Below are 23797 nucleotides of genomic sequence, written 5' to 3'. Positions count from 1 at the left end.
GACTGGACGCATGTCCTACGCAATATATTGCTCTGTCTGAAGTTTAGTGCGCGTCAGTGAACCGGAAAAGTGTAAACAATTGCATAAAGTGGGACAAAACTCTTATTTATATTACAGTTTCACATTAGTCTAACTAATTTTGAGACAAAGAGAATAAATAATCACAATTTACATTGCTAGAAATCAACAAACGAAGCTTTTTATATCATCCGTGATAAAATAAATGCACATGACCCGTGATGACCCCATTGCCATATTTGGCAACTTCCGAGAAATATATGTATCAGGTTCCAGCAGTATCGCAAATGAAATTTTAGTTTTTAACTGCAATTTCCGTGTGACAATTTCTATCGTTTCAACATATTGTTCTATAAAAACGAACTAATCATGTTTCTCTCAGTGAATTAAACAAAGTCATGAAATACGAAACTACATTGACAGCTCATTGCTAGCTCTGAATGCTAATTGGCCTAAAAGTTTGGGAGAGTTAATATCAACTTTTTGTGAACTATTTGGATTAATTTACCTGTACTTGGAGTTTGAACACTCGGCAAAAGTGTGTGAAAATGCCGGTGTTCCATACAAAAACTATAGAAAGCATTTTAGAGCCAGTGGCTCAACAGGTTAGTCGAACGAATATTTAACACATTTATTAAGGTGGGTGGGGTACAAAATTTGCATCCAATATAAATTTATTTTTTTATTTAAATTGTTTTGCGATAGTGCTATGCAAATATATAAAACACAGTCATTGGTTATTAAATTTATTTTTAAATACGTCTATTGAATATTATGTAGGAAACTGATCTATGAGTAGGCCTATCCATCTAATTTTTACTCCTGAACAATACTTTCTGCCTATAGCTGTATAGAACTGTTTAGTTTAGACTTTTAAAAAAATTATGTGCTAAGTTATAAAGATTTGAAATCCATAAACCTCAGAGTTTTTATATTTTATGCTAGCTGTGTAGTAAAGAATGATACAAGATTCTTCATTTGTTATACAAAATTAATGATATCTTAGAAGTTAGAAATGTTCATGCATATAAGCATGCCACCATCAATGAGTCAAATTGAAGTTTCTGGACTATGTCTCCCCCGGTAATATCAGGGCCAAAAGATTTGATATTGCTTAAGTAATCTTATTAATAAATTGTTTTTCTTTGATGATATTTCAGTTGGTTCCATTGAATTTTAGTGAAACCACTTCAGTCATACATTACAATGTAGTCATTACATACATGTGAACTTTTTTTCAATGATCAAGTGGGAGATTTTTCTTCAAAAAGAGGGAGATTTTAGAATTTGCAATAAACAAAGAAGAAAGTCCTGACATCAAAAAGAGGGAGAAAATTTAAAAACTTAGGAAGTTTAGTCTGTTATTATGTGGCATGATCATAAATGTGGTGATTTGTCTTTGATGATCCTCAGTTGTGATATATATGCCAGTAATATATGTTACCTGTAATTACAGCCTGTATGATATCTCAAATGAAATAAGGCACTACATGATGATGTATTTTTAAAATACAACTGTGCAATAAATTTTTATTTCTCTGCAAAAAATTGCCTCAATTTCTTTCTGTAGAGAAGGCAGTTGATTCATTGTGTCCGGCAGGCCATGATATTTCCTCATAACAGTCTTGTTAATAAAACCAATTTCTTGCATGTCAAAAAGGATTATCTACCGTTTACACCCGTGCTAGAAAACCCTGTCTTACACCCCCCATGAAAGACAAGTCGCATGCTTTAAATAACGTTAAATTGCCACACGCCTTTTATGAATGAATTTCGTTCTTAGGATGACGTCTGACGTATAAATGAAGTTCATACGCTACTATAAGAAAAAAGTGCGTAATGAGAATATCAGTTTCGTAATTTCTGTTCTGAAAATAATTATGTAATATGCCAGAAAAAGAATCAAACACTGGCTGTCGGTACAGACGGGAATATCTAGCTCTCGGGTTACTGTTTAGCGGAAACTCGGCAGAGCCTCATTACCGCCGCAAACAGTTACCCTCGGGCTAGATATTCCGGTCTGTACCGGCAGCCAGTGTAAGAATCTTATATTATAAGATAATCTGAGTGTCCATCTACTCACTAGATAAACGATTATTGATCCATAACTGAATGATTGTCTGGGAATTATTGATGATCTAAACATGTTTCATATATAATCACACAACGATCAGATGATGCCATTTATAACACTGTTTTAATGTGTCTGTTGTTCATTGGAAATGCATACAGCACTGAGCATATCATAAGTTTTAGGGATTGTCAATTTATGGATCAATCCATTGAATAGATTTGTATCATTGTTTCCTATATATATTACAGACCTAGTGTCCTGGATAAGTGATATAACTTGAATAAAAGGTTCATAATGATTTTTAATTAAATACCGAAGGGGGGAAAAGGATTTTTTGGGCAAATGTGTCAGAGATAAAAATTGTAAATCGTACCGAAATGATTTGGAATTTCTGTAAATTATGGCATACATTAATATATTAAATTTATTATCAAGGTAAACAGCCCAAAGATTTACTGAAGGAAATGACTAAAAACAAATTTGAAATTAAATTTTTAAATGTGTAAAAAACACAAATTGAGTTTTTTTTTGCACTTGGAGCATGTTTTTAATTTTTAAGGTTTTTAAACAAAGGGAAAGAAAACATCTTAGTCACTGTATTTTGTGTTTTTTTAATTTATAAAACCATCATTCTTAAACTTTTTTTCTTTCATTTTATGATGAAATAATGAAACTCAAAGTCCTTGATGAAATTACTTGTCCAGGTTTAATTTTTGAACTGTTTATTGTTACATTGTAACAATTATATTTTATCAAATAGCTTATTTAAAAGTTGAGCAACTGAGTATATTTTTATTACAAATTAAATGCCCTAGACCACAGCATTTCCTAAAAGATCATAATCTGAGTTATAGCATCTTACATATAGTTATGAGTTTTATTTACATTTTATTTTACACCCTAAGCTTATACTCTTACAGAATATTGCTCTAATCTTCAAGGAAATATTTGTATAATCTTTAAATACACATTTAATCCATTCATTAACAGGTACTTGTGTCGGATTAGGAACTGCGGGTTTACTCGTTTGACAACAAAATATCCTATCAGATTATGCAAATATTAATGATTTGTGAATTTAGGTGAAAACTATCCTTGGTTTAAAATATTTTGTCAGTGTTACATTTAAGTATATAATATTTATATTTTTAATTTCCGACAAGTCTCATTCAAGATGTAACACTTACATTGTACATGTATACTTTAAATTTTGTATTTTATATTGTGTTTGTTAACTTTGTAGAGTGACAAGTGTTTACTCTGAATGTCATAAAGTTCATGTAGTGAAATTAAAAGCCCATCTTACCACCATTTTGATGATGTTTTACCACCTTTTAAATAACTGGTGTATTAGATAAAGAAAAATTCCCCCCCCCCCCCCCCCCCCCAGCCCCGAAATACATGTAAGTCTGAAAGCATAGTTTCCTATAGGCTGCCATGTATTTAGAAACAGTAAGGCTTACAAACTGTATAACTGTATAAAGCAATTTTAATGATATACTTTTTTAACATTCAATTTTTCTACAACAATCACATTTATGTTCTGTATATTAATATATATAAGCAGACAATTTAGTGGACAGAGTAAGGGGAGTACTTGATTTAAAACAAGCTACTGTATGCTCTTGATAAATTGATAATGTTGTAATATGTCATAGTTTTCCCCCCTTTTTTTAAAGTAGATATAAATTTTAATATTTAGAAAAAAAAGCTTTTGGAAAAGTTAAAAAAAGGTTGTGACTGGGTGGTACTTAAAAGATCACTGAGAATTTTTGCATTGAAAATTTTAAGGGCAATTTTAAAGGGAAAATATATTTAAAAAAGTTTGAAGGAAACCTGAATTCTTAAAATATTTTACAAGAATTTAAAAATGTTTTAGAATGGGGCTTTCAAAGGCTTTTAAGAGAGGGTAGGAAGTTAAAAAGGCAAGAGTGGATCCAGAGTGGTTGTTTCACGTGTCATTGTTCAAGTTTAAGGGGAGAACATTTGTAAGCGGCTGGATGGCTCAGTTGGTAGAGCAGTGGAACAGTATTCCAAAGGTCCTTGTTTTGGGTCCTTGTCTGGCTGCACATTTTTCTCACTCTCTGCCATTTGGCACCCAACATGGGGCGCGACTGCATATAGCTCAGTGTTAAATTCACATTTCTCTGTCACCTTCAGAAATTCAATGACAAATTTCAATTTAGTGGGGGTTTATGCCACTGTTCAGAATTGTTCACTATTTTGGAAAAAAGATGTGTAAGTGGTGGGACAGCTCAGTTGGTACTTCTTTTGCCCATGGTCTTGTAATATTGCTATAAAGTAGCAGCACTATAAAGTTTGGCATTGTGGTTATATTTACAAATTTAGCTACTAAAATCCAACACCTATAAGTACATGTATATTGTAGTTTTAAAAAAAAAACATGCTTTCATAAAAATTGACCTGTAAGGTACATTACATCATGATTAATGTTAGAATAAGATTCTTCTGTTCAATAGGAGTAATGCATTTAAATGGGGAATTATAATTAAAGCGGCAATAGTCTGTCTTGTTCTATTATATAGCCCAGGTAGGTGGTCATTATGGTGGGAAGATCTCTTTCTCATGGTTGACAGTTATTTATTTGATTGTTGTCCTGGTGCATTAAGAAGACACATCTATTACCCAGCAGGGGAGGTGCTTGCCATTATCACATTTCTACCATGCTGGAAAAAAAATTGTATTTCTGTATGAAAAAATGGTATAATACCACTGCCTACCACACTGTTAAAGAAAATGAATCAATAGTTTGTATGTGTTATTGATAGTGAAGAAAACTATCAACTCACATTGTGCCATATTTAAACAATTGCAAGCATGTTTTGGGAGTTATTAGTACTGGTGTCATAATGGACAAAACATTGTCATACAAATACATTAAATAGAAAATGTTGCAGGCCCGAGTCAAGCCCGGTTTGATTGAGCTTGTTCTTGAATGGCTGTGGTGACTGGAAGCTCAAACCAATGCTCAGTTTTCAGAGGCAGATGCATTGACCTGTACTAGGATAAAATTATCAATATTTGTTTATCCCTTATCCTATAAATTGCTTAAATGGACTTGTCCATCATTTAATTAGGATAGAAACATTTGTCATCTTAACACAGAGCTGCGACTTTAGGACGATCATGCAGATCAAGCCACGATCTGAAAACGTATTGGATCGGGGCCGATCGGCGTCGAAATTGAACAATTTGGCAAATTTTGGTCTTCATTACAACTGTACTACGATGTTCCCACGTCAAACGCGCTGCTGACACGCTTCTACTACGATGTTACGCTGACCGATGCCGACCAGCGGCCGCGTTTACTGCGTTTATACTACGTTGCCGCTATGACATTCAAGTTCGCACTACGACGATACGCAGACCCAGAAGACTGTACAACGATAATGCTACGACGTTCCCGATCATATCACGCTTGAAGTACGCTTCTGGTACGATTTTGGCGATGATATATATATCTTGGGTTTCAAAAATTATTTTTCATTTACTTCCAAACTTCAAACATGAACGGACGTAATAATGCTGATCTGATTCATCTGGCTTTACTTCATCAAAAACAAATATTGGTTGAAATTACACAGATTGTTAACAGGCGCAGGCGCAGAAGGAGGCCAAGAAGATACTGGGTACGGCCATGGCTATTTGCAGAAAGGAGGCTCAAGTTTGGACAATATGATACAATGATGAGAGAACTCCGAATGGAAGACACCACTTCCTCAGATTATGATTGGTCAAATAGCAGCGCTATAAAAACAAACTGCTACCTGACAGGTCGTGAAAATGATCGTCGTACGGTCATGGTAGGTCTTCATAGGATCGTCATGAACGTAGAGAGATCGTAGTGGGAACGTAGTAAGAACATAGTGGGAACGTTGTAGAAGCGTACTCGGTATGTTCCCGACTTGTACTACGCTTTTACTGCGCTTTTACTACGATCATATAGAACTATCCACGATGCTTCCGCGCTGCTTGTACGATTACGGCGTTCTACCACGCTCTTTTTACGACTTTACCCCGATTCTTGTCGGCCACGATCCCGCTACGCTTGTTTTGAGCAGGTTCAAAATAAACGTGGCGAGAGCGTAGAGCTTTCCGATCATGAAGACGCTACCGCGATCATACTGCGCTAATGTAGACTCCACTACGTTTCTTCTGCGATTTGCCACGATCGGCCGCGTTTTCGGTCACACTTTGATCGTAGTAGAAGCGGCGTCTATGTGTGAATGGGGGGTAAGGGAAAATTTCAAAAAATAAACTGACTAAATATCAAATAGTGCAGACTGTGATCTGTGCCATCTGATCTTGGTTGGTATTGTGCACATAGGTAGACTCTTAAGGCATAAACATACAATGTATGAATTGAATAAAATGATCAAAATTCAAATAGTATATTCTTCATATTTCTAAACAGCATAAATTAAAAATTAAATCAGACTGTTCATTTATATATACAAAAGTATTCATATTAAAGCAAAGTATATTTAAAATTTCCACTCAAGTCGTGTAAGTGTTACATTACGACCTGTTTGCTATATGTATAACTATCTACATGAATGTATTGTACAAAACTGTTTTATGAGCAACAACAAGTGACAAATGTTTTTATGTTCATGAAAGTAAAGTGTGTTACTCACCCTACATGTTAGGTTTGTATCTGTATGTATCATGACAGTCATGCAAGTAAAACAGTCTATTGAACAAGTGCAAGAAAACTTTCAGGAAATGTAAGCCGTCACCACACAGGATGGCAGGAAAGGCACATTTAAATTGGTGAGGTCCTGAACTGGATTGGGGAATGAAAGGTTACCCTGCCTTGACTTTGGAATTGTCCACTGTTAAGAAAAGTGACATCAAAATGTTTATAGTGTCAGCAATTATGAATAGACATGTATATCTAGTTAGACTTCACAGATTCCTAACATTGGTGACATTGTAAAGTTTGAAACTCACCATGTTTATATATGAGCACTATAATAAAAAAAGTAATACTGGATGAATCATGATAGTAAACAGACATAGTTTAGCAGTTAATCAGCGAGTTAATCTGCCTACTACCACCATACCTTTATTATGCATCATTATTACTATACACCTCTGTTGGAGAGAAAAAAACACAACATCATGATAGGGCTCTGAGTGTATGTACCAAAACACATGAATGGTTTCTGTATTCTGGTTACACACAGGTGTTCATTTTTCATTCATAAAAAAACACAATAGGCTGTTGAGAAATATTAGATAGCTAAGCTTTAGGACCCCATACCCACAACACACAAACTCACACACATTCACCCTCCACTTTAACTTACATTTTTGTTCAGTTTTGTTTAAAATAGGGAAAAAAGAAACAACAAAAACATGATAACATTATTGATGTTAAGTTTGGGTTTGGATATTAAACCCCATTATTTTTTTTTTGTAAGGTTTTGAATTTATAAAGGATAATAGATCTAATATCTGGTTATAATAATAATAAAGATAAGAACTATATCTGATACCGATAAGTCTTTGATAGAAACCCATAACGTAATTATAATAGTTCAACCTTATACTGAAAATGCATCTCAATGATTTGCATAAAAATAAGAATTATATTTTTAATATGCATGCAGATACATGAAAAGTATTGCTTTTGTAATTAAAAAAGCATGAAGAAAGCAGTTATTTTTGCATAACCATTTAAAATTATAATCTATGTCAAGGAAAATTTCTATAAAGTTTTCACTTGAAGATTTGCTCTAAAGCTGTCATGAAAGAGTAAGTTCACCATGTCAGTTTCCTCATTTATACTTGAGTTATTTATTATGATACAAACACAGTCACTTTATCGTAGACCTTGAAAAAACGCCTTCAAGCATACGTTTTCATGAAATATCACTTGTTATTGAGATTTGCACATTTATTTACATGTTTACAAATGAAAAGATGTGGGCAGATTTTAATACATTAAATTTCTGAAATATTTGAACTTTCATTAGACTTAATAATTCTGATTCATATGTTTACAAAGAGAAAGTCAAATTTTTTTGTACCATAATGTATCACACTGTTTTGGTATAGGTTTAAAATTTTAAGGTTATTCAACTTTAGCTATGAATAACTAAAATTTATAAGTACACGGCAGGAAAGCTCCAGGCCTCGATTTTTCTGTTGTTAATGAATGCTTTTGATATTTTGTATTTTAGTTGTTAAATAATTTTGATATTTTATAATATTAAACATTAACATGACTTACTCCAAACTGGAATGTACTTTAAATCTAAGACAGCTTCAAACTATGTGTATAATATTTAATGTACTTGATTCACAATTGGACATTTTTCTTTGCCCCTGATCAATATATATACATTAATCAAATTAAGTGTTTTGTATCAATTATTTAAACATATTTTCTCATATATTAAAGCAGGTAGTTGTAAATGATATATATCATGATGGTTGGAGATGATGTAGGCATGGCATGTTTGTTGAGATACAAATCAGCCTAGTAGCAAGTTGCCTGTAAATGTCATAGCAAAGTGATAAAAACATGTCAGAAATAATCACCACAGACGTTTTGTGAGAACATATTGGACTATTATATGCTGGAACTATACAACACCTGTTTTTTTTCTCCTTCCTCTCTTTCTGCCAAGGATATATTCTGTTTTGTTTTCTTTGTCTTAATTTCTCCCTGCCTGCAAAACTTTCAGATTGTTTGTTTCCAACTTTCAGCTCATTAGTATCATAACTTGTACTTTTCAACACTTCATGTGAATAACTTGTTCTTTATGACCTTGACCTCTGATTTGTGTTTGGAATTTGTCATAGTGACAGAGTGTTTTCTTATACATGCATGCACCAACAGTTTTAGTTACTGTGCAGTAAGATTGTCCTGGGTCCGAACTCTGGTAATGTAGGCCTATCATTCTATAGTGATCCCACTCAATGAGTTAGTTTCATGTTAAATACATGGCCAGTGAAACCCCCAAATAACTTTTTGACCTTTGTTTTCCTTCAGCAATATGAGAAAATTTCCAAGGAAAGTGAAAAAGTATGATTATAAACTGCTTAATGTAAATTTTTGTCAACTCAGCATTCTTTGACTAAAATATTTTCTAATGCACAAAATAGCATTGAATTTTATTTCACTTCAGGTATTGAGATGATATAGATACATGTATATGATTTATTGCAGCAATCAAACCAGACTTACACATTTTTTTTTTCAAATGATGAATATATGCTTTTTACTGGAAGATACATTCATAATTATTATCTGCCTTGAAGTTATCTTGTGTTCCTATCATATCCATCCACATATATTTACACAGGGATTGTTACTTTTAATTCTCAGACCATGCTAGATGCTGATAAGGGATGTTAGTTATTACAGGATCAAGTCTCATGCAAATAAAGCAGCTGATAAGCCATCTATGTTTTATATTTGACTGTTCACTTAATCATTGATCTAATAAAGAGTTAATTCAAACTTCTAGTATTACAATTATGTACTCCTACATGTATCTTAGCAAGTTTGCTCATAATTGTAAAAGTGCAATATGGAGTAAAAACAACAAAGTGATGTATCTATAGCACTTTAAAATGCCACTAGCCTGTCAAAACCACCTTTTTAACCATTACCCTGCTGATTTTCTTAAATGAACTTGTCCAGTTTCCATTGTTGGAACATTCCATTATCAATTTTTGGGGATATCAAGATGAATATAGTAAGTCAGCCACCAGTATAGAGCCTGGTCAGAATTTCATCCATATGCAGGTTAGCCTACCAGTACACTGTTGGCAAAGGCTATTCACTTTCAGATGCAGCATGTTAAAAGTTAAATTACCCTATTTTGATATGTCATTCAGACACTAGAAAGATTAGTTATAATTTCACAAGATTTACAGAAAAAGGATGCAAATCATGATGAAATAGTTTCCTTTCAATTATCAAATGTCTTGTTTTAGCATTGTAATATTCATTTTCATTTTATTGAGCATGCTTCAGATTTTACTTCCTTCTGTCAAGGAAAAAAATAATTACCTGTTTTACTTACTAGTAATTCTTTGTTGACTGTTAAGTAACCCCCTTGTCTTAAATTTTCTAAGCATCCATAACAATATAAATTAAAGATTTGAGTGATATAAATAAGAAAATACTGATGCATTGTAGTTGTTAATATGATGTGTCAGCACTTTAGCTGTCAACAAGTTGCAACTGGAAAATAACACTAATATAAAAGTAATTGGCAACTTAACAGAATGGGAGGCAAAACAAGTCAGTTCTTATATAACATAAGTACCATTTATTGTGTAAAGTTGAATAACATTTTGTGAGTAAGTAAATATGAAATCAGAAACAGAAGTAAAACCTTTAAGAGTTATGTTACATGATGTTTGCTTAGGTGTGCTCCAATTCTTATCTTTGTTATTCTTCTTCAGTTACCATAGTATTTGTGTGTTTTCTAGCAGAGGCAAGATTTTTTTATGTTTTATAAAGGGTGATAGAAGTTCTTGCTTAATTAATTAATAGGAATTTTTGGCACACTGTCAAACTATTAAAAGTCAGAATGCACCTGTTGCAGGCAATTTGTTGGCATGATGCTAATAAGTACAGGTACATTGTCATGTGTGCTTGGAAAAAGAGAAGAAGAAAAAACAAAGAAATAATGAAACAAAGAAAATTTCAATGTTTGAATGTCATTGACTTTCTACACCTTTTTTACGTTTGTAAAATGATTAAATTTGATATGGTATCTTTTGGACAGCCATTAATAAATACATTTTGCAATCATGATATAAAAAAAACAACTTTATAGACTCTTTCAGACTGCAAGCACATAAAAGCGAATGGGTTTGTCTAATATAATTCTAAATTTCTTAAATGGACATGTCAGCTTCCTTTTTAGATCTGTCCTGAAAGTTTAAATTTGCTCAGGTAACAACTATTAGACCCTTATCATACTGTGTGGACATACAGGTTAGCTTGGTTTTATACTGATGACAAATGCTAATCACTTTCAGTTCCAGCAGGGTTACTTCTTAACATGAATGTGAAAGGTACTCTTGAAAACTAGGTATTCGAATGCTTGCTTTTAAAATTATAAATTCAGACATTCACTGGTTCAGTGTACAAAATAATAAAACATGAAAATGCAAAATATATAACCAAAACAGTAAAAATGTGTAAATTGCCAACTCAAATTGCATGGATTTGTTAATGAGCTAAGTCCAGTCTTAGAGCTTTATGGTCCCATTTTCCATCCCTCTTGCTGTAGCACTGTCAGTCTGTCTGAAGTAATGGTACCAAATGGTGAAGCAGACTACTTTTAGATGGTGGATTGGTTACTTTGGAATCCTCTACAACCATATCACAGCACAAAAAAAATCTTTATAAAATCTTGAGACCACTTGATGTCCAATGAATATCTTGTTTCTCTTAAATTTGATTTCTCTACTGATTGGCTATTGTCAAATTTGATTATAGAACAAGCAGTTTCTCATGAAAATTCTTCAAAATTAGAAATCATTATACACAAAATATAGAGATAGTTATAACATTTAACACAAGCAGACATGTGAAATCGTCTACAAATCACTTGGGATATATTTTAGTATGGTTGTTTGATTAATGTACATTGGAATTGTAAATATTTACTGCTATTTCCTGGCACTTTTGGAAAATCATTGCAGACAGTAAAAAATGTAACTTGAAGAATATGTGTGTTCAAAATAAAAAATATCTATGTAAAAAGAGTATCTTGTAGAAAAATGTATGTTCAAACTGCGAAATATTACATAATGTAGACTAGAATAATATCTGGAATTTTCTTTAATTGTAGACTGCTTATTAGATAGACTTAAAATTTCAGACTGGAACAGACTTAATAAACTTAATTTTAGACTCAGGTTACTGAGATGATCATGGACTTAATTTCAGACAGTTTTCTTGGATAGGCTGAATCTATCTTGTATACTTGTTATTTACATTTTGTATTTGAATAGATAAGATCTCTTTCTTTTCTGATAGTGCAAATTTGTAACATCTGCAAAAATACTTACTGCTGTAGCTTGGAAGGGATTCTGACACACACCTTAAGCAAACATTGACCTCCTGTGTGTTTGTTGTAAGGTCTTGTGTATAACATAAATGCTCAGTATAACTGTCTATAATTTGATTGTTCCTCAGCAACATAGTAATTGTTCCTCGCAACATAGTAATAACATGTTCTGTATATTTATTTAGTTACTACAGTATTGCAGTTATGATTGTAACCTTTGATATGTGCATCTGTCTGCAGCCAAAGACAATAAGCTTAATAGAAAACATTGATTAAAATCTACTGTACAGGTCTACTTCAGATAGTGTTATTATTCCCCCCCCCCCCCAGATTGTTAATTGAAATCTGGCATGGTGTGTAAATAAAAGTTCTGTTAATTCTGAGCTAGCTGGAATTGCTTGCATTTTTATTGCAGGCTCTTTAAGATACAGATAAGATGCTTCATATTTCTGTTCTCATTCCTGTGAGATATTTAGGCTGGAAGAATGTTGTTTTTTCCCATCTGTAATTATGTAATTGTTTGAAATTTGAATGAAATGTTCAGTAAAAGGACAGAATATTTATTTCTTTTATTGGACTTGAGCATACTCCTCGTCAACAAAATGATGATTATATAATACATTATCAAAACGCAAAGTAAGCAGATCTTACATGACAATAATCATTATAATATGCAATGAGTGTTTGTATGAAGTAATGATCTGTATTTGCTAAGAGGTTTCTCATGTCTTTAGTTCCATCAGTTCTAGTAATTTTGTGGGTTTCTGATATGTAAGTTTACACAGAACAATTTCTTTTAGTGCAGGTGTGACATTTTTTTCTAATTTACAAATCAGCTACATGTATAGAATGCCAGATTGATGTAACTTTGGAAGGTTAGCCCTTACATAATATATACTTTACTTGACATATAAAATTCTGCCTTGCAGGTATCCAAACTTGTGATTCTCCATGAAGAAGCAGAAGATGGAAATGCCATGCCAGACCTGGCTAGGCCAATACAGGTGGTCAAACTGGCTGTCGATAATCTTGTCAAGGTAAGAATGTGTCTATGACATGTGAAAATAGTAAAAAAAAGACATGTTTCTAGTTTTGTCCAAAAAAAAAAAAAAAAAAAGAACAATACAGGTGTATGAAGGTCCTTATTTTAATGTCAGATCTGTTTGAATACAAAATGTATTGCAGGACTCTTGTCTTACTCATATTCAGCACAGTTTCTTTACTAAATTATCCTAGACTTGGATGATTAACATGTGCTTGTATTTTATCCAAGACCGTTATTTGCCAATAAAAATGAAAATCAATGATATACATATTCATATCAAATATGAAATCATGTTTAATTGTCTGCCTTTAAATGTCTTGCTGATATTTTAGTTTTGTTTATTATGTTAGTGCAGTCAGTGGTCAGTTTGCTGTTGATCAACCAATGATTTCATTGGAGGCTTTTGACCATATGGTCAATGTGCCAGTAATAACAGATAAATTTGTTGTTTCCTCAAATTTACTGGTATTATAAATATAAGTAAACAATTACAGCTATTTATTAGATAGATATACTGTAAATGTAGTGAAATAATCTTTGTTGAGATTGACAACAGTTTATATTATATTAATAATAACAAGCCCTGGAAGGTTAAAGGTCTGTTACCTAATTGACCGCTGTAAAATAAAGAGCAGTTCTCTGTCCATTGTATCATATTTATAATACAACATTACAGTACAGTGTACATCAATATTATTTAGTTGTACAAGTGTTGATATGTGAAAAACTCCCAAACAGTTTAATTGAATTTGGGTACTCCAAAAAAAATCTCAAAATCTTATAATGAGAGTTTAATATCACTAAATGCAAACAATAGTAAGGTAGAATTTAATATCATATTGTAATGAAAGTTTCCAAAGTCTTTGTGAAGGCAGAGTTTTTAAAATTTGGGATTTATGATAATTATTCAATGCTGTTTTCAATTACAAGCATCAGTTATAAATTTGTGCGAGAATGCTACAGGTTATGCTCAAAGGTAAAGAAAATAATGGATGTTTGATAATATAATTTTATATATATACATTTCAATTCATTGATTAGCTACTATGTTTATATTGTAGTTTATACCCATGTTATATAAAGGTAATTATATAATTGATGCTGGTATTTATTCCCCTGAGTGTTCTCAAGATGTTTTCAATGTGTTCTTCCTGGTATTTGTCTGTTTTGTTGACTTTCAGCCAACCTTGTAGAAAGTTTTACTTTATAATGTATGTTTTTCATGAGATACATGTAAAGCCTGTTTCACAGACAGCTAGGTTTTGTACATAATATTCTTTTTTGTCAACATTAAGATCTGCTCTATCTCTATCACACTTGGTATTTTGGCTTTTAATTGTGTCTGAAAGGCCATCTGTATCTGTCAGTGGCTGAATGGTTAAAGTATCTGTTTTGAAATTAATTTCCCCTCACTACTGTAAGATTAAATCCCATAGGGTACTTTGAGGAAGCAACACAGCTAGATTATAGAAGAAAAAATCCCAATTGTGCCTGGAATCATGCATTTAGGGGCCCCTGAGGTCTTCTTTAGTGGCACCTGAGGTCTTCTTTCAGGGCACCGGAAATCTTCTTTAGGGGCACCTGTTGTCTTCTTTAGGGGCACCTGAGGTCTTCTTTAGGGGCACTTGATATCTTCTTTATGGGCACCTGAGGTCTTCTTTAGGGGCACCTAAGGTCTGCTTTAGGGGCACCTAATGTCTTCTTTAGGGGCACCTAATGTCTTCTTTAGGGGCACCTGAGGTCTTCTTTAGGGGCACCTGAGGTCTCTTTAGGGACACCTGATGTCTTCTTTACCAGCCCCTGAGGTCCTGAGGTCACCTGTATAACAGGAGAGTTCTGGTATAATCTTTACATTGTTAATGTGACTTACTATCCAGTAAAAAAAAACTCTTTTTACCTTAACATGTCAATATTGTAGGTTGGATATGACACAATCAACAGCAGTGATGATCAAATTTTGAAACAAGACATGCCACCCGCTCTACGTAGAGTAGAGGAATCCTCCATTTTGCTTCTGCAAGCATCTGAGATGCTCAGATCAGATCCATATTCTGCTCCAGCCCGAAAGAAGCTTATTGAGGGATCAAGAGGTTTGTACTTCCAGTTTTGAAAAAGTTTTAAACTGATTTAATCAAAGTTACCAAGTACTTGTTATTGTTGAAAACTATAGTCTCTCCTATGTGATTACATATAATATCAAAAGATATGTAAAACCAAGTAAACTAAATGGGATTTGTTTGAAAAAATTAAACAGAAAAATCATAGCTTTTGCTTGCATTGATTTTGCAATTTCATGTATGTAGTAGGACAAGCACATGCTGATAAGAACATTTTGTGATGTTAATAGTGAAAACATTATTTATCGACTGTATTTAAATTTTGATTTCGGAAGCTGCAATCTGAATTTGCGAGGCTTGTTGAAAGATGACATATCTTTGGTCCTTTGAGATTTAAGGGCTTTTATTTATGTTAACTATGTGTTATTTATTGTAATTCTGTTACAGGAATTTTACAAGGTACCTCAGCATTATTGTTGGCCTTTGATGAATCAGAGGTTCGCAAGATTATACGGGTTTGTAAAAATGTACTTGAATATTTGGCCATCACTGAAGTTGTCGACAGAATGGAAGATCTAGTAACTTATGTGAAGGTAATTTAATTATTTTAAAGTTAATTGTGATACTGACTTGACTATGCCACTATAAGAGAGAGGAGTCAATCTATTCTGCCCTAATTTTTGCCACATTGTATATCATTGGCTGCTAAAATTTTTCTATTTTGATATTAGTATCATTTAGTTTAAAGGCAGTTATGCCTCTAAAATAATTTTTTTTCTGTAGAAAGGGCAAATGTGTTTCTATTGTGGTAATAATGGATTACGAACATGTGAGATGTCTATCATAAGAAAAAAATTTTGTTAAATGCGAAACAATTTTGCTTAATGGTCATTTATCGAAGAAGCATGTTCAGATGTATACATTAATTTCAGAATCTCAGCCCAGTCTTGACAAGAATGACGAAGGAAGTTGATGCACGTGAAAAAGAATTGACTCATCAGGTTCATCGTGAGATGTTGATACGCTCTCTCGAACAAGTGAAAAATCTCACACCAGTTCTTATATCAGGAATTAAAATCTTCATCACTGCTAAACAAACAAGTAAGCTTCATTCAGACTTTAAAAATTCTTGTACTTCCATTTCTATGTCCTCTCACCTGCTTAGTGAGAGGAGAGGCATATAGATTTGCCCTTTCCTTTCCATCACACTGTCCATATGTTTACTGGCAAAATAGTGGAATATGGGGGGTATCTGTGTTCTTCCTTACATTTCCTCCTCTGAATTGTCTTCATTGATTTGTCCAGGATTGTTTTCCCTGATTTGTTTATCCTGAATTCTTACCCTTAAATTTGTCTGGTTTTAATTATCTTCCTTCATGTATTTGAATAATCTGAGTTTACTCCCCTGATATTTGTGTCTTAAAACTTGGTCTTGAATTTACTTCTGAAATTTGCTTGTTCGGTTTTCTCTCCAATGATTTTTTTGCTTTGAATGGTCTGCCCTTGCAAAGTCTCCCCTTGTTAGTTTCTTGGAAATTACATGTAAGATATTTTTTTATCAATGATTTCTTGATGAAAAACAGTTTTTTTCTTGCCATATAAACACATAATAAGTCCTAATATTTATAAACCATTATTTTGTTTTGAAACAGATCAGGGAATCCCAGATTCACAGACAAATCGTGATTACGTGGTACGTAAGATGTCGGACGAGATCCACGAGATTATTCGTGTGCTACAGCTGACAACTTATGATGAAGAGGAGTGGGATGCTGATGATCTCGCCGTCATGAAGAAAGCACAGGTAGCCATTATATTAATGAGTAACCATTAAATCAATGAGTAACTAAAAAATGTATTGGAGCACTACACTTGATAGAGTATTCTGGTATAAATCGGAATGATTAAAATTCTGAAGTCTCACCTTTTCTCTCTCATTTTGCACTATAAGAAGTCTAATGCATCTCTTCACACCAATTTATATACAATTGTGAATGAAGAATGTAAGAATTAGTGAAAAAAGCAAAAATTTTCCATTTTGTGATCATTATTTCTGTAAGTGTCTTGTCTGGAGGTACAGTTCCAACACTGTTCTGAGTTAAATCCTATTTGAATATGTGTGACACTCTACAGCCATGTCTTGGCATGACACAGTCATTTAATGTTATTATTTTATACCTTAAATCTTAATTAGCTGAATTAAATTAAAACACCATTGTTGCTTCTAGAACAAGACATTTGGTAGACACAGGGGCCCACAGAATGAAAATTTTGGGGATATTTAAAAAAAAAAATGAGGGACACAAATAATATTAATGTTAGCAGTTTAAAATTACATAAAGCTGATGCCCTAAATTGTTTTGGTGTGCCATAAAACCAAACATGGGTGTGCCATAAAACCAAACATGGGTGTGCCATAAAACCAAACAATTATAGAATTGCTTGTTCCACTACTACTTAACAAAGATTGGGATATTTTTGGTTTTAGTGCCTCCCCTAGGTGATTGATATAGCTGGAAATTGTTACCTGACAGACTGTTTGTTTACCAAGTGTAAAGTAAGTATGGCTGCGTGGCCGAGTGTGTTAACGTGTCAGACTAGAATTGCTTACCGCGTGGGTCCAAACCCTGTCAGTGGCAAGCCGTTGTTTCCTTGAGCAAGAAACTTTACATTCATTGCTTAGTACTGGCTGGCTCCAGGTACGGATTCGAGAGTGTTTCGATAAACTTATACCTTCCAACACAATCAAACCAAAATAAATTTGTATAAACTAAAGTCAATATATAACATTGTTTTTATTAAAGACATGATTTACATTTTTTACAGAGTGCCATAGAACAAAAAATGAAGCTTGCCCATGATTGGTTGGCTGATCCTTCAGCTCTCGTTGGTAGCTCAGGTAAGGAAAATAGTTTTATTACCATTGTTTTATATATTCACATTGTAGCATGATATATATTATATACAAGTACAAATGTATATCTTTACATAAAGAAATATAGATTAATAGCACTGTTTTGGGCTGTTAAAATTTTGCACTATAGATTCACAATTGAAGCTTGAGTATGGTAGGGTTGTTACTCACCAGCATGGGTGTTAATTTATGTATATACTGTAAACGTTGTGCTTTTATTTTTAACACTTCAAATTTTATGTATTTAGTGTTTAATTTTACTGTTCAACATAATATACTTGATGGTTTTTACCAGCATGGTTGTAAATTGACATTTAAAATGGTTACCTACAATCTTTGAATTTTCATAGCTTATGTTGTAGTGGTTAAGTGTACTGTAAACATGTTACAACTTAGTGTAATAAGTATAGTTACATTATTTAGGTACTGTCATAGCAAATCAAGTGTTATCAGGTTTGTCTTTACAAAAATCCCCATTTTTGTGTGTGTGTGCACCATACATGTGTGTCCCTGTCAGTGTTTTATTATGTGTTCCAAATTTCCCACTGAATCCACTTTATAAGTTAACATGATATACTTGTGACCAAGTTGGAAATAATTATTTTAGTGCCAGTGTTCTTAATGTAGTATAAGAAATATTCCCTAACTCTGTATCCGACAATAAATGAATACTCCCTAACTCTGTTTAGGTATGTGATCAGTTGTCCTTTTGTCAGAATGTTATTTATTTATCCCTAACTTTGTTTGAGAACATGGTCTGTGTTTAATTATTCCTGGTAATTACCCAGAAAAAATATTTCTCATATGCAGACATAATAAACAACTGTGTTTATGTTTAGATATGATATAAGTCATGATGGTTTTAGTCATAAATGATTTTATTTATGTTTATTCTTTATATCAAATGATAAAATTTAAGAATATTCTTCCTACTTTTGAAATGACACATTATTTATCATAACAGATACATAAGGTGATATCTACATTTCTGTTTCTTTTTTAATTCTTTTAAATTTTAAATTTCAATCAGTTTATAACTTGGGAATATAATAAAAATTTGGATATATCTCTTTTAAGATGATATTCTGCCTGTTCTGAACCTAACAACTATGAAAATATTGCTTTATATTATATGTAGGTGACAAATCATTACGTCAAATCCTGGAGGATGCAAAACGAATAGCCGACTGTTGTACCAACCCTGAAGATAGAGATAGAATTTTAAAATCTGTCAGCAATCTGGAATCTATGAGCCAAGCTTTAAATGAACTTAGACAGCAAGGAAAGGTAATAAATATGTTAGGTACAGATACATTCTCTTTTTAAATTTGAAAGAAAATCTGGACCCAAAAATTGTGGTAAAAATTTTGTAAATTTCTCTATTTTGGGTTTGTAATCAACAGGGTATTAAAATTGGGAAAATTTTAAAACAATTTTAAAAAATGGAATTGAGTCGCAAACCACCTGTTTTAGCATTTCTTAGTCTGATTTGAGTTAAAGCATTTAAATGAAGTACTTCATTTTTGAGTCATTTTGCATATTCAAAATGGTTATTCTTGAAAAACAGAGTGAGCAAATAATCTGAAATTCTATACAGAAGTTATTGGTCCAAACCTACATTAAATGTTACATAAACCTTGAAAAAATATTTTTAGTTCCTTTGTGTCAATAACTCTCCTTTAAAGCTTTTGAATTTGATTGTAAAATATCAATGTTAGGAAAGCATCAAGCATTTTGTGTAGCATTGTCTAGATTTGCAATAAAAGCAATTTGATTGTTGAATTGTTCACTGAAGTAAAAATAGCCTCTTGATAGCCATTAGATAAGCTAATTGAATTTACCAATCATGTTGCAGTGGTTAAATAGATAAGAGACAGAATATAAAGGAAGAAATCAGGAAGGAATTCTCATGTTTGATCGTGAGACAAGAATTATGTGGCTATAAAATCTTCTCTTTTCTCATGGAAAATAAAGGTTAACATAGTAAAAAGATCAACAGCAAAGTAGCACATGTTGACTCTCACTTGCCCATTACATGAATGCACAATTTGTCCATTAAGTTAGCCAATTTAGAGTTTTGCTTAAAATCAATCAAAGTATCTTCAAAGATGGATGAATGATAGTGAATTTTAGAAAATTTAGATATTTTACTTATGCTTTAAGTTGCTATTGACTATAGAAATGTTGGTAGCTTTTTGTGTATTAACAAATTGGTTAACTGGTGGGTTTTGGTCCTTCCTTTACAGGCAGTGTAAATTAAGTGTAAATGTGGGGTTCTTCTTTCATCCAAATTTATGTGAAAATGATTTGAACAAAAATGTTCATGCAACATTATCTAAAAGGAGTGAAAAATAATTGGCCAACATACATAAAAACTATGCGATAAAAATTTAGTCAAATTTGTGACTTATGTAATAATAAATGGTGATATTTTTGGCCAAAATGAGAATGGTTTATTTCATTCTATCTTTAATTTCTAGGGCAATAGTCCACAAGCAATGTCATTAGCCAGAGAAATGCAGCAGCAGTTGAAGGAGTTACAGAACCTGACAGGGGCGGGAATAATGAACACAGAGAGGAGTGGCATTAGGAAACCCGCCCCCACAGTTGAGGGCAAGGTGGACCAAGCTCAAAGATGGTTGAATAACCCAGCCATGGATGATAGAGGACTTGGTATGGAATTTATTAACAATTACCCTGCAAAACGTGTAAATGAGACTTGCCATTCTTTGAATTTGAAATTTTTCAATAGTAATTTTTAGGATTTTCATTACTAACAGATTATTGATCCATATGTATTTTCTGTTGAAATGAACAGTTGTATTTTCAGTCTGTAGAATAAAATATCCCCTTGACCCATGGCCACATGAGTTGTTCTTGTTTGTAAGTCTGATGAAGCAGATAAAAATGAAAATCCCGAGTTTTTAGTGATTTTATTGTTAAAATACTAAAACTGAGAAGTCATCAGTATTAGAGTCTAGTCACATTACGAGGATGTGCAGGCAAGAATAACTGATTTTATACGATCGGCATATGTTGATTATTATAGGTACAAACATTCAAGTTTTTGAGAATTTCTTAGTATTCAGAATAACATTGTTATAACCCTATGAATATTTTATTTCACAAAGTTGTTGCAACAAAACCTAGATTGTCATATTTTATTGAAAAGATAAAAGTTTTCTTCATAGTATTGCATATGTCAATATTTAATTTAAAGCAAAAATGTTTATTTTTAATGTAATTCATAAGATTTAATTTTCTGGTAAGATTTTAGTGGAAAAAAAAAACCCATAAAAATTCAGCTTAGCATGGATGAAAACCATTGTGATGTTTAAGATATGATGTGTTTATTATTAACAAAAACACTTGTTGAAAGATTTGAAAAAGTACTTTAAAATGCTGTATCAGACAAATACTGTATTTCTATAGGTGAACAAGCAACTAGAATGGTTGTAGCAGACGGACGTAGGATAGCTGCTGGTTGTTCCGGTCCACTCCGGTCCGATCTTCTACGACTGTGTGACGAAACAGAAATTCTTACAAATCAACTTGCTGATCTTATTGCTAAAGGACAAGTATGTATTTTATCTGGCTGACAAACACTAGATAGTGCAAACTTTCATGTGGCAAACACTAGATAGTGCAAACTTATAACAAACAAAAGATATAAATATTGAATTTAATTCTTTTAAGAATAAGAAAATTTCTCACATTAGCTTAAAGTGATTTGTTTACTATCCATGAGTTACCATCAACCACTGATAGAAATGTTTTCGTTTCTTTTTAACTGGTTGTTATGGGAAGTCACTTGTTACTACGGAAATATAAGGTTGCTATGGATATCAATGGTTGCTATGGAAAGTCGTTGGTTGTTGCTAGTGATGTTCCGATTGTCGCAAGTCGCCAATAATCAGTTACTGTTATGTAAAGCGACAATAATCGATTCACAATTATTTGTTCCGCGACATCGTCGAACATGTTTAAAGTATCAAAGGGAATTAATTCTGACGGTAACTTTAATTTAGGAACACCTAGCCGATCTCAAAAAATTCATCTCGGAGACAATTTGGAGTTGAACAGGATCAATACGTGATGTAAACAATAGTAATATAATGTGATGTGAATGTTATTATTCGACAGCCATTGAAAAATAAAATCTATTTCGTAAAATGATGACTATAAATGGTTAAAACTGTATTGAAAAGTGCTAAATGAAGTTCATGTTACTGAATATTATCAAGTGCCTTGGTAAGAAATGTTACTTCCCTATTTCTTTTTAACGCGACTTTATTCGAAAAGTTATCGATTATGTCCCATCCGACTGAACCGATAATCGATTGGGACAAATTTCATCCGATTTCCATCACTAGTTGTTGCAAGACATATTCAGAGAATTAATTTTTTTAACTGAATATAGGAACACAAGTAAGCTAATTCAGCAGCAAAGAGACACTAGGACATGACTAAATAGAGTGCATTCACTTTTACATGTGATGAATATTATAAACTGTGCTATTTTGTAATAATCATTATTATAAATTTTCTTCAGGGAAACTCACCTCAAGCTAAGGCTATTGCCAGACATCTATCAGAAAAACTTCATAACCTAAAGACTAAAATCCAAGAGGCGTTAGTCAATCAAGTAGCGGAGGACTTTATTGATATCACTACACCATTAAAACAACTTACTGAAGCATCAATGGTGCCTTTAGGTAATTTATATGACTTTTAAAAGAAATTTATTTGAACAAATTAAGACTTGGAATGAGTTTTAAATTAGTTTTTTTGTAGGACATATATACGAAGAGTTCTGAAAAATTACAGATATTATAAAGTGGTTTTCGGGAGTTTTCATATACCAGAGATACCAAACATACTGGCAAAATTAAAACTGTTCAGTATTAGCAGATAACTCAGAAGTGAGAATGATGAAACACAACTTATTTTCACTTGAAATATTTCTGTTATCATATTCTAACAACATGTCAAGTTTAAAGAAATTCTATTAAAAAATGAATTCTGCCTATATTTTTATATGAAAACTCCAAAAATTGTCCTTAATGTCAATTTTAACTTATTTCCTTATTTCTTACTTACTTTGTATAATGAACTTACCAGACTCTTTGGGTAAAATTTTGTCAAGAAAATTGTATTTTTGATGTATAATATCAGTATTTATATATTGAAAATAATATTGTGCAGGTACCGCTGGTAGAGAAGCCAACTTTGAAGACAAGAAACATAACTTTGAAGGTCATGCTAGAAAACTTGCTGACACAGCTAATATGGTAGCCACAGCTGGTGGTTGTAGGAATAAAAAAACTGTAGAGGAAATATTCAAAGCTTCAAAACAGGTTTGTCTTACAGTTTTACAGTTCAATGTAGAATGGATAAATACAGATTTATGCCTTTGTAATATCAAAAATGCGTGACTATTAAAGCTTTTGGTTTCATTTTTCATCTCCAAAACTATTTGAAGTGTTCGCTTGAAAGTTCACTGCTTGTGTTTTAAGGGTCATAATTGATGGGCACTGACCAAATCAAAAAATGTAGCGATTATTTTCGCAGATTTTTCTCCTCACTGAACTTGGGAAAGTCTTGAATGCCTATTGCTATGCT

General features: G+C 32.6%; 1 protein-coding gene across 10 annotated transcripts in view; it reads left to right on the top strand.

Moving 5' to 3' along the window:
- Positions 1-287: 287 nt before the first annotated feature.
- The window catches only part of LOC132725113 (vinculin-like), a 51547-nt gene continuing 28037 nt past the window's right edge, over positions 288-23797 (top strand). For 5 of the 10 annotated variants that reach the window (XM_060710187.1, XM_060710188.1, XM_060710186.1 and 2 more), the window contains exons 1-12: positions 291-623; positions 13089-13196; positions 15123-15294; positions 15709-15854; positions 16194-16362; positions 16914-17065; positions 18088-18160; positions 19314-19462; positions 20656-20848; positions 21608-21753; positions 22728-22890; positions 23381-23532. In XM_060710187.1, coding sequence (XP_060566170.1) covers positions 567-623; positions 13089-13196; positions 15123-15294; positions 15709-15854; positions 16194-16362; positions 16914-17065; positions 18088-18160; positions 19314-19462; positions 20656-20848; positions 21608-21753; positions 22728-22890; positions 23381-23532 — 1680 coding nt within the window. In that variant the 5' untranslated portion in view covers positions 291-566. Of the gene's footprint in view, positions 624-13088; positions 13197-15122; positions 15295-15708; positions 15855-16193; positions 16363-16913; positions 17066-18087; positions 18161-19313; positions 19463-20655; positions 20849-21607; positions 21754-22727; positions 22891-23380; positions 23533-23797 lie in introns of all 10 variants that reach the window. The other 5 variants (XM_060710180.1, XM_060710179.1, XM_060710181.1 and 2 more) reach the window with 4 other exon arrangements.

The sequence above is a fragment of the Ruditapes philippinarum genome, unplaced genomic scaffold, assembly GCF_026571515.1.
Source record: "Ruditapes philippinarum isolate M1 unplaced genomic scaffold, ASM2657151v2 ctg5669_1_1_1_1, whole genome shotgun sequence".
NCBI lineage: Eukaryota > Metazoa > Mollusca > Bivalvia > Venerida > Veneridae > Ruditapes > Ruditapes philippinarum.
Note: the sequence above shows the minus strand (reverse complement) of the source record. Positions and strands in the feature narration are given on the sequence as shown.